Source organism: Dendropsophus ebraccatus, chromosome 10 (assembly GCF_027789765.1).
Source record: "Dendropsophus ebraccatus isolate aDenEbr1 chromosome 10, aDenEbr1.pat, whole genome shotgun sequence".
Classification (NCBI taxonomy): domain Eukaryota; kingdom Metazoa; phylum Chordata; class Amphibia; order Anura; family Hylidae; genus Dendropsophus; species Dendropsophus ebraccatus.
In genome coordinates, this window is record NC_091463.1 from 18,384,045 (window position 1) to 18,398,875 (window position 14,831).

Consider the following 14,831-nt stretch of genomic DNA (forward strand, 5'->3'; position numbering starts at 1 on the left):
CCTGGCCCCATCCCTCCCTCCCCACACACACACTACCCCACCTGACCCATCCCCGACACCAATCCCCCGACCCCCATCCCTCCCCACACAAACTTACATAATTGCTGGGGTCCAGGATGCGGGCTGTGGCGCCGTAAGACGACACTGGTGGCAGGAGCAAGACGGGGCTGGAGACGGGAGCAAGACGGGGCTGGAGGCAAAAGGAAGACGGGGCTGGAGGCAGGAGCAAGACGGGGCTAGAAACAGGAGCAAGACGGGGCTGGAGGCAGGAGCAAGACGGGGCTGGAGGCAGGAGCAAGACGGGACTAGAGGCAGGAGCAAGACGGGGCTGGAGGCAGGAGCAAGACGGGGCTGGAGGCAAAAGGAAGACGGGGCTGGAGGCAGGAGCAAGACGGGGCTGGAGCGCGGTTCCACTGCGGCCGGCCGTACACAGCTGCTGTGCCGGGTGACGTCACAGTAGCTGTGTCTGGGCGGTACGTGGGGCAGGGAATACGTGGTGGGGTCAGGCCCCACTGTAAGGCTGGGGGGCTGTTTTGGAGCTTGAATGGCGGCTGCGTGTTAGTGCTGAAACGCGTGTCATAGGTTCGCCATCACGGGCCTAGAGTCACATGATCAAAAATACACATGACTTGTAGTGAGAAAAACACAAAAAGCAAAAATAAATGTATGAAAAGCACAATTTTTTTAAATTTTAGACAGGGGAGGCACCAAAAACTGCATATATTTAGTATCAGGCTATGTTCACACTGTGTATTTTTCACATGGATTTTTCCATTTTTTCTAATTGCAATGCTTCCCATTTTATAAATTTTATGTAGAGTCTATTTTTTTAACACCATGGATATGACATGTGATGCGGCATTGAATAGCCTCTGACTGGGCTGCCTGCCACTGATATTCTGTTAAATCCGCCATAAGTTTTTTTAGTAGACTCCATAGTGTGAACATACACTTATATGCAGCTGAGAGGATACAAGGATGTTAAAGTCAAACAAACTTTAATGTAAACTGGACAAGTGAGCAATTAGCCACTCCCATTTACATCACTATGGCAACCCAGCAGTTTGTTTTTCAACGGAAAAATTGTACTGGATAAACACATACCTATAGGCGGTCAGTGATACATAGAGACTGCAGGTATATATATACAGCAGGTAAAGCACATATAGATATTACACCCATAGAGACATTATTACTTTAAGGATACCATTAGACTGGGGGGTCTGGCAACTGGGACCCTCACTGATCTCTAACACAAAGGAGGGTCATCGCTGATCCGGATGCTGTGTCCATACATTTCTCTTAGCCTCCCCTTAAAAAGCAGAATAATAACTTCATAGAAAGTCTATTGGACGTATAATAAATCCGTACATGGCGCACGAGGACAGATGACTCAATCGGTGAGGATCCCGCGGACCCCACCAGTCTAATCTTCTGCCATGTCAGTATGTTAGAGGTTCCTAAAATAAATTTTATCCATTAAAGGGGTATCTGAGTCTAAAACCTGGATCAGTTCACTAAATAGGTGACCCGACCCCCTCCCCCATCAATAGCTGGAGGTGGGCGTAGGTCCATAGTAGGGAGGAGTGGGAAAGGTGCGGGGGTGTAATGTGCGTGATGCCGATTTATCCATGGCCAGACATGGCTTCTCCCACAAAGTAAGACCTCATTTACATCTATTTTCAGCACCACATTGCTCGTATATGGTAAAATAATGACAAAATGGTATGTACTTTGGCATACAGACTTGTTACCATTGATTTGAATAGATCAAACAGTATATTTGTGATGTTTGGTTTGCTTTACAGCGGTTTAAGTTATAAACTGATAACACTATTCTATCCCGCAAATAAAACGTATACATCGGCATAAGAGAAATCATTAATAGATCAATATGTGCCAGTTTTATCCGACAGGCTGAACCACTGTGATAATTCTGATTTCTTTGAAGATTCAAACTTTTATTAGGGGAGGGGGCTTTTTATTAATAAAAACACTTTTATTTTTACTTTTACACTTAGGCTATGTTCACACTGCGTTAAATAACGGCCGTTATTTTCAACGGCCGTTATTTTGAGACCAAAACAACGGCCGTAGAATTACTATCGTACGGGCTAGTCGTTGTTTCATTTTGATTCCTAGCATGATTATAAACGGGATGAAACAGGTCATTTACTTTAAATACTGCGCCCAGCCCGAGAAACCACTCAGAAATTTTTTTACATCAAATCAAGTTTAATTCGGCAGATATAAGTTTTACGTTCGCGGCCGCATTGAAATCCACGGCCGTTGTTGCAGTATTACCAGCCGGAAATAATTGACATTTCATTTTTCACGGGACCGTATAAACAACGGCCGTTATCTGATACGTAGTGTGAATTCAATGGCCGTAGTTACATTGCATTGCAGTCATTATAGGGAACCTCAAAACAACGGCCGTAGTTTTGGGGCGCGGACAACGGCCGTTATTTTACGTAGTGTGAACATAGCCTTATACTAGAAGCCCCCCTGGGGGACTTCTAGTATAAGTGCACTGATCTCTAATTGAGATCTATGCTGCATAGATATGCAGCATAGATCGATGAGATACGCACATCGATTGCTTCTGACTGCTGCAGCCAGAAGCAATCGAGTGCCGAGCCGGGATCAGCGCCATTACGGCGCTGACCCCGGACGGGGTAAGATGTGTGGGTAGCTCCTCTGGGACAACGTCTGACTGCAGGACTGCAGCGGTTCAGAGCAAGGCCGCCGCGCGGCCCCGCTCTAAACGCATGGAGGCGGCCCTGGACGTACGGGTACGTCCAGGGTCGCCTAGGGGTTAAAGGGATGGGATCCATGTCGCTCTTAAAGGGACAGCACTCATGTGGTTCTTAAAGGGACAGGACCCAAGTCGCTCTTAAAGGGATGGGACCCAAGTTGCTCTTAAAGGGACGTGACCCAAGTTGCTCTTAAAGGGACAGGACCCAAGTCGCTCTTAAAGGGACAGCACCGGGGGATAAAGTTTCTCCTAAAAGGAAGTCACTGTTAAAGGGGCGCTGGAAATGCAAATATAGTTGAAGACTGAGATTGCATTAAGAATTAGACAGTATTAGTAAATTTTGACCCCTGTTCTAAAAAAATATTCTGCATCCCATTATGACATGTACAAAACCAAGTGGGCTTGCTTTCAGAAAATGAAAGCATGCCTCGAGACAATAAATCGCATTCACTGCAGTGTATCTGGTGTCTTTAATGTGAATACTATTACTATAGTCCTGTAATGCTGTCTCTTTTCTATGGTGTGTGCATTAAAGCAATGCCCCCCTGTTCAGTTTTGGCATATTTATCTTCCCAGGTACTTTTACTATCATCTTTTATTAAGAACAGTATATCTGGTAAACTATCTAAGATAAAGGTTAGACATGCTGAAAAATAGTAAAAGCTGGGACAGTTTAACCAATATTTTGGCACATGATGACCAGAGTCAAAAGGATTCATCAAGTCTTGGTCAACACTCAATAAAGATGGCTTTACAGCAGATGCCAGAAACTATGGACATCATAGCTATGAATAAGGGTGAAGACACCAACTATGACAATGGTATGACCAATAGTGGCAACTACGATGACAGAACATCTGAGACAGTCAGCCTCCTTACACTGAACGAAGATGAGGATGATGATGGACCATCCACTGGAGTCAAGTGGCCTCCACTCAAAGAACACAAAAAAGTAATCTTATACCCATGGACAGGGCTGTCCAGGAGGCCGAGCTTCTTCAAAAAGATGACAAAGGCCAGCAAAGAAGAGAGGAAGCCTCTTATAACAAACGCCAAAAAGGCCGAAAGTTATGAAGACAAGGTCAGTGGGGACAACCTGTCAAGTCAGCGCTCGCGTGCTCCTCATTCCCTGCTTACTGTTGGCGCGAATATACACATCGGCAGTGAGTGGGTAAGAGACGCGGAGCTGTGGGAGGGCTGCCTGGGTAATCACTAGATCGTTTAGGCAGCCCATAGAAGATAGCAGCGGTCTGCTGCTGCCACTCCTATTCCATGGAGCGATGGCAGCAGATAGCTGCCAACGTGATCGTTGATGTTTCAACATGTTAAAAGACAACGATCAGCCAACATTGTGTATGTTGGCTGTTCGTTGTCTTCTATTACACAAGGCGATTATTAGAGATGAGCGAACCAGCCGAGGTTCGGGTTCTGATTCCCGCTGTCTGCCCGCTCCGTGGAGAGGGTGGATACAGCCTGAGGACCGCCTGGAAAACTGGGATACATCTCGGTTCGCTCATCTCTAGCGATTAAAGGCTGTAACAAATATGGCCGATATTCGCTTTGTGTAATAGGGCCTTTACTATAGAGAGAGAACATGCTTAGCGAGCAGTTCTGCTGGCTTGTTCTAGCAACACCTCTTTAGGACTTGTCAAAAGTTTTCTTTAAAGCAAATGTACCACTAGGTACATCGCTTAGATTTTTTTACATGAACAGACCGGTGCCAGCGCGGGGATCACAGAGGAGAAGGGTTTCATCACACTGGAGGCCGACGGGCCTACCCCCAGTGCTTCATGCCGGGCCAGTGCTCAGGAATAGACCGGCGCTGTGCACAGGAAACGGGCAGCATTTAAAAAAAAGGACTGTAGCACCGGCATCTCTGCACCGGTTAGTTCATGTAAAAAAACAAAGCGATGTACTTAGTGGTACATTCACTTTAAATTGCACATGTCACTAAATAACACGTCCTAGGAACACTCAGACCCTGATCCATTAAGGCCCTGTTCCCACTAAGCAAAAACGGCTCTCCGCCGCAGAGTCCCACCGCGCTCAGTGTCCTGCAGTATCTCAATAGGAGGGCACGTGTGCCTCCGTTCCTGACACTCTCTGTTCAAAGAATTGACATGTCGGAGAGGAAGCAGAGGCGCGCGCCCTCCTATTGAGATACTGCAGGACACTGATCACGGCGGGATTCCGCAGTTGAGAGCTCCACCGCGACATTCTGCGGTTTTTGCTCAGTGTGAACGGGGTCCAAAAGAGCAAGTGAGGAGATGACCGCTCTGCCATGCACTACTCTCCGTGCTCTGTGTTTATGAAACCTGGCCGGCCCTATAGACCTGCACTAGGAGGCTTACATCTAGGTCCTGTGTTACAGAGCCAGGAAATAAACGCACAAAGCGTTCTTCACCCAACTTATTCTCCTGATCAGTCATAGTCTGAACACCCTGACCGATCAAAACTCTTGGGTCTCTTTGACCCATCAGTTCAGATTGATGGATGTCTATCTATCAAGGCTGATAGGGCGGGGAGAAGTCGCTGGGGACCGCCCTGATGACTTATGTTTCAGGCAGCATGAAATTGATAATAACAGGGTCTCTTTAAAGGAGAACAATCATCAGGTTAGAAGAATGTAACCTGCTGATATGTCTTTATTGTGCAGGAGGCGCCAAGGAGGAACATATGTCTCTTACCTTCATCCTTGGTGCTGTTCCCATGCACTTCGTCAATTATTCCTCAGTACGGTTAAACTGTTAGGAGCACTGTCTCGCCCCCGAGCCACGATCCAGCCCACCCCCGGTCCACCTACTCCATTTATAATCATTAGAAGAGCTCAGCCGGAGAGGGGCTTTAAAGCTATCGGCGTGGGGCAGTACTTCTAATGGCGCCCCAGTGCTCCAAACGGTCTTACCGAACCGTGGCGTGAACGACCAAGTGCATGGGAGCAGCGCTGAGGATGAAAGTAAGAGACATAGCTTTCTTATTGACGCCTCCTGCGCAATAGTGACAGTTAATTTGTGGGTCTTGACTGTTTTTCTTTTTATTCATGTTAAGACAGAAGATGCATGCCCAAGAGTCAACCATGACAAGATGTCCAAGCTAAATCATAAGGTATGAGGGTCTACTGCCACCAATTAAAGGAAATGTTTTTATCTTTTCCATATTCATTTGAGGCAGCCATATTGGACACACATTTCCTTCCTTTATTTCCTGTATAGAAACGTCAGTAAGGTGTGTGTGTTTTATGAAGCTGAAAAATGTAATTGTTCAGAATGTCCAAAAAATGGTTACTTAATTATTATTATAGTCTCCTAGGGTACAGCCCCTCCCCCAGAGACTGTGTACAGCCCCTCCCCCATAGACCATGTACAGCCCCGCCCCCAGAGAACATGTACAGACCCTCCCCCAAAGACCATGTACAGCCCCGCCCCCAGAGACCGTGTACAGCCCTTCCACCAGAGACCATGTATAGCCCCTCCCCCAAAGACTATGTACAGCCTCTCCCCCAGAGTCCAGGGGATGATGGGAGAGCTGCATACAGAGGCCCGCCCTCCTTATTCTATACGTGGCTTTAAGGACAGATGCCTGCAGCAGGAGCCTCCCCCCTTTGCCTTGTATCCAGCACTGCAATCACTGATTGGCTGATCTTATTATGTTTACCACCCCCTCACCATCTTTTTTATTTTGCCCAGACAACGTTAACAATTGTGTTTATACAAGTTTCAGGACAATCCTGTTTTTAAACTTTTATCGTTCATTTCTAGAATTAGTGTTCCTTTCATTTATGTAACTTGTTGTTGTTTTTTACTGTAGTGCTGTAAAGTAAGTGTTGTCTGTTAATCTTAGATGGAAAACTTTATGCGCAGAAGCAAATGTGCAGTCAAGGAGGTTGTTCTGTGTCCGGTAGTAGGTGATTTGGTGGAGAATAAGAACGGTCCAGAATGGGCAGAGGAAGTGGACGTGCAGCCATATTTTATGCAGACCATGGTGGAGCTATCTGAGCAGTTACAGATGGAGGAAAAGAGCCAACTGAAGAACGACACCAGATATCTGGACGTGTGGCCGATAGCTGAACAGAATCAGGCCGCTCAAGTCCTGTTAGGACTGGAAAATAGGCGCTGTCCGATAGCTGCAGAAATCGCTCAACTGCAACTTCAAATAAAGCTTCTGGAACCAGAACAAGGTCACATGAGGAATCAGCCATACTTGGCTCATGAAGAGGAAGAGAGTGTTGGCCCTCAGGCAGTTGACCATCTCGAAAATCCATCCACCTACCTCCCCCTCAGTCAAGAGTCTACATCATACGCTTGTCCTGTCCAAGACATACCACCATATTCTTATAAAAGAGCCCCATCGCTGACACTGATTCCATCCTCCAGCCAAGCAGGAGGAATAACAGGGACATTAGGCAGTAAGTGCAGCAGTACTGACCCCTTCACCACAGAGATTACTGCAGTGAAAAACAGACAGGATCTCCTAGAAAAACAATTCCTGCATCTGAGTAGTGGATATTATTCTGACTATAATAATATTATGGAATTTCTGCGAGCACAACATCTCAGGTAGGTGAAAACATGGCGGCAGATTTAATATTGCAAATAACAGAGCCAATAAATGTCTATGCTTAGATACACTCGACCATGGTCTTGTATGCTGATAATTTAATGTGTATACACGACCAAAAATCATTGTTCATGTACAAAAGTCATTGAAGTCAAAAGGGAAGTCAGAATTCAAAGCTAACCCGTACGTAAGTATGATCCAGAGTTGGTTATACCGCGTTGCTTCAACCAAACATAGAAACATCGCCACCTGGTGGCAGTCAGTGGGAAATATAACTTTATAATCATTTTTTAGAGAGCTGAGCACATATGCAGACAGCAGCACACGTACGGATTAGCACATACATAGAGATTCTGCAAACTGGTGCAATCGCATTATATACAAATACAACATACATATATAGACCAATACACACCGCTTATATGCATACACAATATACAACTCATATATACATACACACACTACAAACACCACATATATGCCTTCACACAATATACACCTTATACATACATACATACATATGCACACCACATATATGCATACACACAATATAGACACACACACCACATATATGCATACACGCAATACACACACACACACACACACTGTACACACCAGATATATGCATATCCAAAATATACACCTCATATATACATACACACACACTATACACACATATATGCATACACACACAATATATACACACACACAATATATATACACACACACACACTATACACACACATACGCCACAGATAACCATACACACACATACACCTCATATATACATACACACTATACACACACATACACCACAGATCTACATACACCCTGTACACATATATACATCATAGATAGAAATGTACACTATACACATATATACCCTACAGATATGCATACAGACACTACACATGTATAAAGCATTACACAGGGCTACCTATGTACACAGGGCTACACCTGTAGAATACACCAGAATGTAGAATCCTAGAATCTACCAAGTAAACCTTCTGGGCTAGTCTGCAAAGGAGGGTACACTAGTTACCAGGGGCATCCAGTGGGTTACGGAGCGCTCCTTGACTTTTTAAAATAATAGACCCCCAACAGGTATCTGCCACCAACCGATCTCCATAAAGTATTATATATAACCAGTGTAATATATATATATATATATATATATATATATATATATATATATATAGTTTCCTGTTATGGATCTTCTAGTTTGTCAGAACTTTGCTCAGATTTGTTTCCTATTTGTTCAATACAAGATACAGCGAGCTGCTGGTAAATATGAACGACCTCCAGGAGCAACAACATTCAGAGATAGGAAATATGAAGGAGGTGATTTTCTTCATGGAGGAAAAGATGTCTTACCACTCCTGCGAGCGAGACAGGGACATCTGGGTCAGTGCACAGCTTCTACCATATATATATATATATATATATATATATATATATGACATTGCAGAGATTGGGGGACTACTTATATATAATGTCTAGCAAGCAACCTATTGTGATCAATGGTTATTTATCATGAGAACAGTGTAAGTAGCCCCAGAGATGTGGCATGTCTGTAGTCCACATAGCATAACCTGAGAGCCTCGGCTATATACTATCTATATAATATACTATATCTATATACTATCATTACTTCTCTCTTTTCACAGGAAGAGTTGGTTTTATTTCACAGTCGCCTTTCCAACATTGAGGCTGAACAGAAAAACAATCCGGCATCGGTGAACGGCCTCCAAATAGTATACAACAAAGTCATAAACCTAATACCAAGCGGCGTGACCAACACCTGCCGAAGCCTCTATGATAAATTCATGATGAACTGCTTCCCAGTCATGGTGACCATCCTATTGATTTGCCTCTCTGCAGTCTTCATACAGGGCACCCCCTTTACTACAGACCCCCTTTATGCCATCATCACACTGATCCTAGTGGTGCTGTTACATAGTGACCCCCACAACTGGAGCACCATGTCTGCCGCACTTCAGAGGTCTTGGGTGGTTACTCAGGCTATGCGTCTATTTAATAGGCTGATGAATGAATACAATATTGTAATTGAAGAAGCTTTGGAACTATGTTTTGGGGTCTAGATAAGATCAAAATGACAATGCAGTAAGGAAACTTGCACCCCAATATCTAAAGCCTACACCCCTCCTTATACCTGTTTGACCCTTATGTTGATGAATATTGTTCATGTGTTTTATTAAAGTCTGTTGTTAAGCAACATCAAATCTAAAGGCGTTAAAGTTCCTATGCTTCTCAGGGTGACAACATTTATGGAACCTAAAAAATGAAGTGATTTAACTGCATTACCAGACACAGCCTATTAACAAGAGTGGCGCTGTGGGTGCTCTGCTTTCTCCATACACAGCCCATGTGATTGACCTCTGCAATCAGCCTTTGTCTGCTTTCCTCCCTATATGCAACCTGTGTAAGATACCGTCCATGTATGCTCTCCTCACAGTCCATGGCTGAGTGTTCCTGTGTTCTCTACAGGGTTAACAGGCTGCGGCTTAAAGTGAATGTACCATCTGGTACATTCCCTTTAAATGTTACACATGAATAGAACGGCACCAGCACAGGGAAGCCAATGCTGCAGTCCTCTTTTCGAACTGAGCTGAAGCACTGGAGGTGGACCGCCCCGTCCCCAGTGGGCAGAACCCCCCGCCCCTCTATGACGTGGCTCCAATGATGCTAATGGTGCTGCATTATAGAGGTGCTGGGGTTTCATCCCACTGGAGACAGGCCGGGCCACCTTCAGTGCTTCAGCCGGGGCCGAACCTCGGTAATAGACCAGCGCCGTGTGCAGGAACCAGGCTGTGGTTTGAAAAAAAACCCCGCAGCATCGGCTTCCCCTCGCCCGTGCCGTTCTATTCATGTTTAACACTTAACGTAAATGTACCTGATGGCACATTCCCTTTAACAAAACCAGGCTCTAAGGAAACAAAATCACTGCCCGACCACCTGTCAGTGGACTATCGAGGGAGCCCCATACATCTTATACTGACAGCCAAACCAGCCACGAGCAATGTTACGTGCACAGTCCCCCCGTGGTAACATACAATTCATTGAAGTGAATGGAGCCGAGTTGTAATACTGCACACAACCTGAGGACAGGGGTGGCGCTGTTTTTGGAAGAAACCAGCCATGTTTTTTTTTCTAATCCTTTAAATGGAATTATAGAAATTCAAACAAGTTGAGCCTATTTGTGGGATTTATCAAAGTCTTGACCTTTTTTTTCTAATTTAGCGAGTAACATTTTTATTGGGCCCCATTGTATATCATTATAGAGAATCTAACTACTCACTAACTGGTATTAATACTTGACTCATGGATCTACAACCATAACTGGGAAAAAAAACCTCTGATATAAAAATTCTCCATTCATAATCATAGTAGGGAAAAGTACATGATGAATGGCAGGATGGGCTGAGTCATTGATAGGCGGCTTCTCATCAGCAGCTCTTGTTTCTTGTCATCCTGTTCTCCGATGTCTCACATCTTCTCCTAGTCAGATGCAGAATGCATTACCATAGCAAATCAACAGCGGATTATTCCTCCGTGTACATCAGATGTTCAACGCTCCAATCACAAAACAAGCATACACCTACATTTTACTATATTCTGCTTGGGAACTACAATTCAGGCAAAGCTGAAGCTAATGGCCAACCAAGGTTTTAACATTGCAGTTGTGTGTGGGGGTGGGGTGTGAGGGGATGACTTTTCCTCATGGGGCATTCTGCAGATGAAGGGCCCCTGACACACTCCTGTAAATTACAGTCCACATAATGTATTGGACCTATTGTTTTTCATGGATTCCACAGTTCAAGCCTTTTTTTTGGAGTCTTGTTATATGTTTTACAGACTGTGTTTGTGATCCAGGCTCTGACCCTGAAATAATTCTCCCCATATCACTGGGTTACATGGCATCTGGTTATATGGCCAGTGGCTCTGTGGCCTCTCTGCCCTAAAGCTCAGACCTCCTGTAGACTGTCAGCCAAGACACTAGGTTTCCATTGGCAGAGTATGACTGTCACCATAAGACTGCTTTTTAAAGTTGGGTCCTTTTCTCTTTTAGGGTGGGTTCACACTGAGGAATCCGGGCGGATAACCCCCCGCGGATTCTGACGCTTGCCTCCACCGATGCCATAGACTCCATTCTATGGTCGGGCAGATTCCGACGTCTGCCTAAAGAATTGACATGTTGGAATTTGGGTTATCCACCATTAGGTTGAGAACAGGAGTCAATGTGTAGATTTAGGGTCCTATTCCACGGGCCGACCAAGGCCCAATCAACGATGTAAACGAGCGCTAGATCGGCGCTTATTTACTGGGCCTATTCCACAGCCTGACAATCGTTTAGAGAGAGCTGCAGGGACATCGTTACCGATGTCCTTCCAGCCCTTGTTTCATACTTTACCTCACCAGGCTGCAGGTCTTCTCCTTCTCCCGATCCCGCGCGGCAGCATCAGCTTCAGGGCGGCCTGTCTGAACTGACAGACCGCTCAGCCAATCACTGACCGCGGCCGTCCCTGCCAATTTTTACCTTTTGTGCCTTTTTGCACTTTAAGTTGGTGGCATCAGCACTACTGCTTATGATGTCGGCCACTGTTGACATCTGGTTCTGCAATCCTGCCGGCTACGCCAGATAGAAGAGGGGGGCTCCTTTCTTGAAGGCAGTAGATATGAAAAGGTCTAGATATAAAACCCTTAAAAGGGTAGTTCAACAAAAAAAAATAAAAAATCATTCAAATCAATTGGTCATAGAAAGTGCCAGAGATTTGTAATTTACTTCTATTAAAAACATCTCAAGTCCTGCATGAAATGGTGTTTTCTTTCTAGTATGACACAGTGCTCTCTGCTGCCACCTCTGTCCATGTCAGGAACTGTCCAGAGCAGTAGCAAAACCCCATAGAAAAACTCTCCTGCTCTTCCTGCTACACCGCTTCCTGCAGGACATACAGCAGCTGATAAGTACCGGAAGACTTGAGATTTGATTACCACTAGCTGAAGAAGTTGGATGGTGCTCTAGTGGTGAGAGTTACACCATGCCATAGATTAAAATCAATAATTTTTCCCCTCCCCCCCCAAAAAAAGTGACAGCAAATAGTTTGTTACAGTTGTTTTTTTTTTTTTTAAACAATTTGAAAATTAGTTTATTTCATATGATTTGAAGAATATTCCAGGAGCAGAGCAGGAAAACCCAGGTTGGGTTAAGATCAAACCGCATACACAATGGATGAATAAGAGATTTACTTGTGGGACAAATCCTAACTTAAAAATTATAATTTATTATTTAATATTTAGTATTTTTCCCCTTCACCGGGTGCGACCTGCACACCAACATCTAATAGGACCAAATAGCATCAATCTTTTAAAGGGGTACGCCAGCAAAACATTTTTATTTCAGATCAACTGGTGTCAAACAGTTATATAGATTCGTAATTTACTTCTATTTAAAAATCTCAAGTCTTCCAGTACTTATCAGCTGCTGTATGTCTTGCAGAAAGTGGTGTATTCTTTCCAGTCTGACACAGTGCTCCCTGCTGCCACCTCTATCCATGACAAGAGCTGTGCGAAGAAGGAAAAGTTTTCTATGGGGATCTGGTACTGCTCTGGACAATTCCCGACATGGACAGAGGTGGCAGCACTGGAAAGAATACACCACTTCCTGCAGGACATACAGCAACTGGTAAGTACTGGAAGACTGGAGGTTTTAGATAAAAGTAAAATACAAATCTATATAACGTTCTGAACCAAGTTCAGAAAAATCGCCAGAGTATCCCTTCATAGCATTGTCACCTACTCAGGGGTGTGCCTGTTGCTAAGCAACGAACTTCATAGAAACTGTAGTGCTCAAAATGATAATTCACAGGACAGTCTGAAGACCTAATGAATAATTATAATGGGAATATTTACTATCTCAACCTATTTTTTATCTACTAAAAGAGTACAGGATACCTGTCAAACGCAGGCTTTCCAGCTGTTGCAAAACTACAATTCCCATCATGTCTGGACAGCCGAAGCTGTCAAAGGGGTTGGCCACTTTACAATATAACTCTTCAGTCTACAGTATTAGCAAGTGTTCTCACTACAGTTACTGACAGCAGCTCCCCATGTACCTCAAAGAGCTAAATTTCCACACCCCTCCTCCAAGTTGTGTTGTCCTACTCTGTGGTGATTCTGTCCATAATATGGCCGACATGGAGGAGCATGTGACCATGGCCCGCCCCCAGTGTCCTCCATAGATTGAGTAGTGGGCACTGGGGAGGCGGGGCATTGTCACATGCTGCTCCATGTCAGCCATCTTATGGACAGACTCACCACAGGACAGCACAGTCTGGAAAAGGGGAGTGTGATTTTAGTTCTATGAGGTACACAGAGAGCTGCTGTCAGTATATACAGTGAGTACACTTACTAATACTGTATACTGAACAATTTTACTATAAAGTGGCCAACCCCTTTAAATGGAGTGTAAAACCTATGTTTATGTAATTTTTTGTCCGGATGTCATTTTGGTGCCAAAAAAAGACGTTGTGGGAATATAGCCTAATACTGTCTTCTCTTTCTTTTGCACAAGTGCATGAAATATATATATATATATATATATATATATATATATTTATTATACAAATGTACAAAGGTATCAATGCACCTGGTGAGATGGCCAGCAACAGAACTTGTAAGTCCACAGGAGAGCGGACCCAGGGACAGCAGGGGGCGCCACTACTGTAATCATCATGTAACAAACTGAATTTTTAAGCAATTTCTATGGATGAAATATTTATTTTCATACATACTGTTAAAATACACACAATATTTTTCGAGTGAAGACAAATCCCACCAATTTCAGCAAAATCGTGCCTATGGTCAACAACAGACCCTCCCCTACCTGCCATAAGGAGAGAAACGGATTGGACACAATGACATTCAGTTCTGTCGCTTCATTGACAGTTATCTATGGCCGGCTATAGGCCAACCATAAGAGTCTCATTCCACAGGAAAACCAAATCAGCCACACACTTCCCATAACCTGGAGCGTTCCTTCTTTACCCCAGTGTTACCCCAGGGCAATCCTCTCTGTGTATTCTGCATTGAGGGTCAGATCCACAGCCTTCTCCTCTGTACTATATACATGCCCTCACCCATAGAATTGTTTCTCCAGGCCACAGCATGGCGGCAGCAGCTGCATTAAGTATTTACCAATTTTTTTGCTGCCCCCTTCAACACTGCCGCCCTAGGCACAGGCCTCACCCATCACTGTATTCACCTTACCCTTCAATAGGTTGCCCATTTGACTTCATAGTAGTTCAGGACGCAGTGGCTCTGGTTAGGATACCCCACTGAATATCCAAGTCTGGATGGATTCAATAGAAGTAGATTATAGGGACAGTCCTGCTGTCTGCGAAATCTTTCATAGCATCTTTTTAATCGGTAACATTCAGGCTAGTTACAAGATGTCATAGTAATAGTGTGACAATGGACAGTGACAATGGGCAAGCAA

The 14,831-nt window shown here is 44.4% G+C and overlaps 1 protein-coding gene across 3 annotated transcripts; it reads left to right on the forward strand.

The window, feature by feature from the left end:
- The first annotated feature begins 1,036 nt into the window (after window positions 1–1,036).
- On the forward strand, window positions 1,037–9,558 carry LOC138802638 (transmembrane and coiled-coil domains protein 1-like). 3 transcript variants are annotated; one of them, XM_069986157.1, is made up of 6 exons: window positions 1,037–1,137; window positions 3,335–3,839; window positions 5,807–5,863; window positions 6,599–7,314; window positions 8,584–8,719; window positions 8,983–9,558. In XM_069986157.1, the coding sequence occupies exons 2-6, from the start codon at window positions 3,402–3,404 to the stop codon at window positions 9,415–9,417; spliced, it is 1,782 nt and encodes a 593-aa protein (XP_069842258.1). In that variant the 5' UTR covers window positions 1,037–1,137; window positions 3,335–3,401; the 3' UTR covers window positions 9,418–9,558. The 3 variants fall into 3 exon arrangements, with proteins under 3 accessions (XP_069842258.1, XP_069842257.1, XP_069842259.1); XM_069986156.1 differs by having other exon boundaries at window positions 1,059–1,154; XM_069986158.1 differs by lacking the exon at window positions 8,584–8,719 and having other exon boundaries at window positions 1,059–1,154; window positions 8,983–9,154.
- Window positions 9,559–14,831: the final 5,273 nt, after the last annotated feature.

Excerpts from the sequence above, each read along its gene's own strand:
- LOC138802638 (XM_069986157.1), top strand. The coding sequence starts at position 3,402 with ATGCTGAAAAATAGTAAAAGCTGGGACAGTTTAACCAATATTTTGGCA. Across the intron at positions 5,864-6,598 it reads TGTCCAAGCTAAATCATAAG|ATGGAAAACTTTATGCGCAG; the intron begins GTATGAGGGTCT and ends TGTTAATCTTAG. Across the intron at positions 7,315-8,583 it reads CTGCGAGCACAACATCTCAG|ATACAGCGAGCTGCTGGTAA; the intron begins GTAGGTGAAAAC and ends GTTCAATACAAG.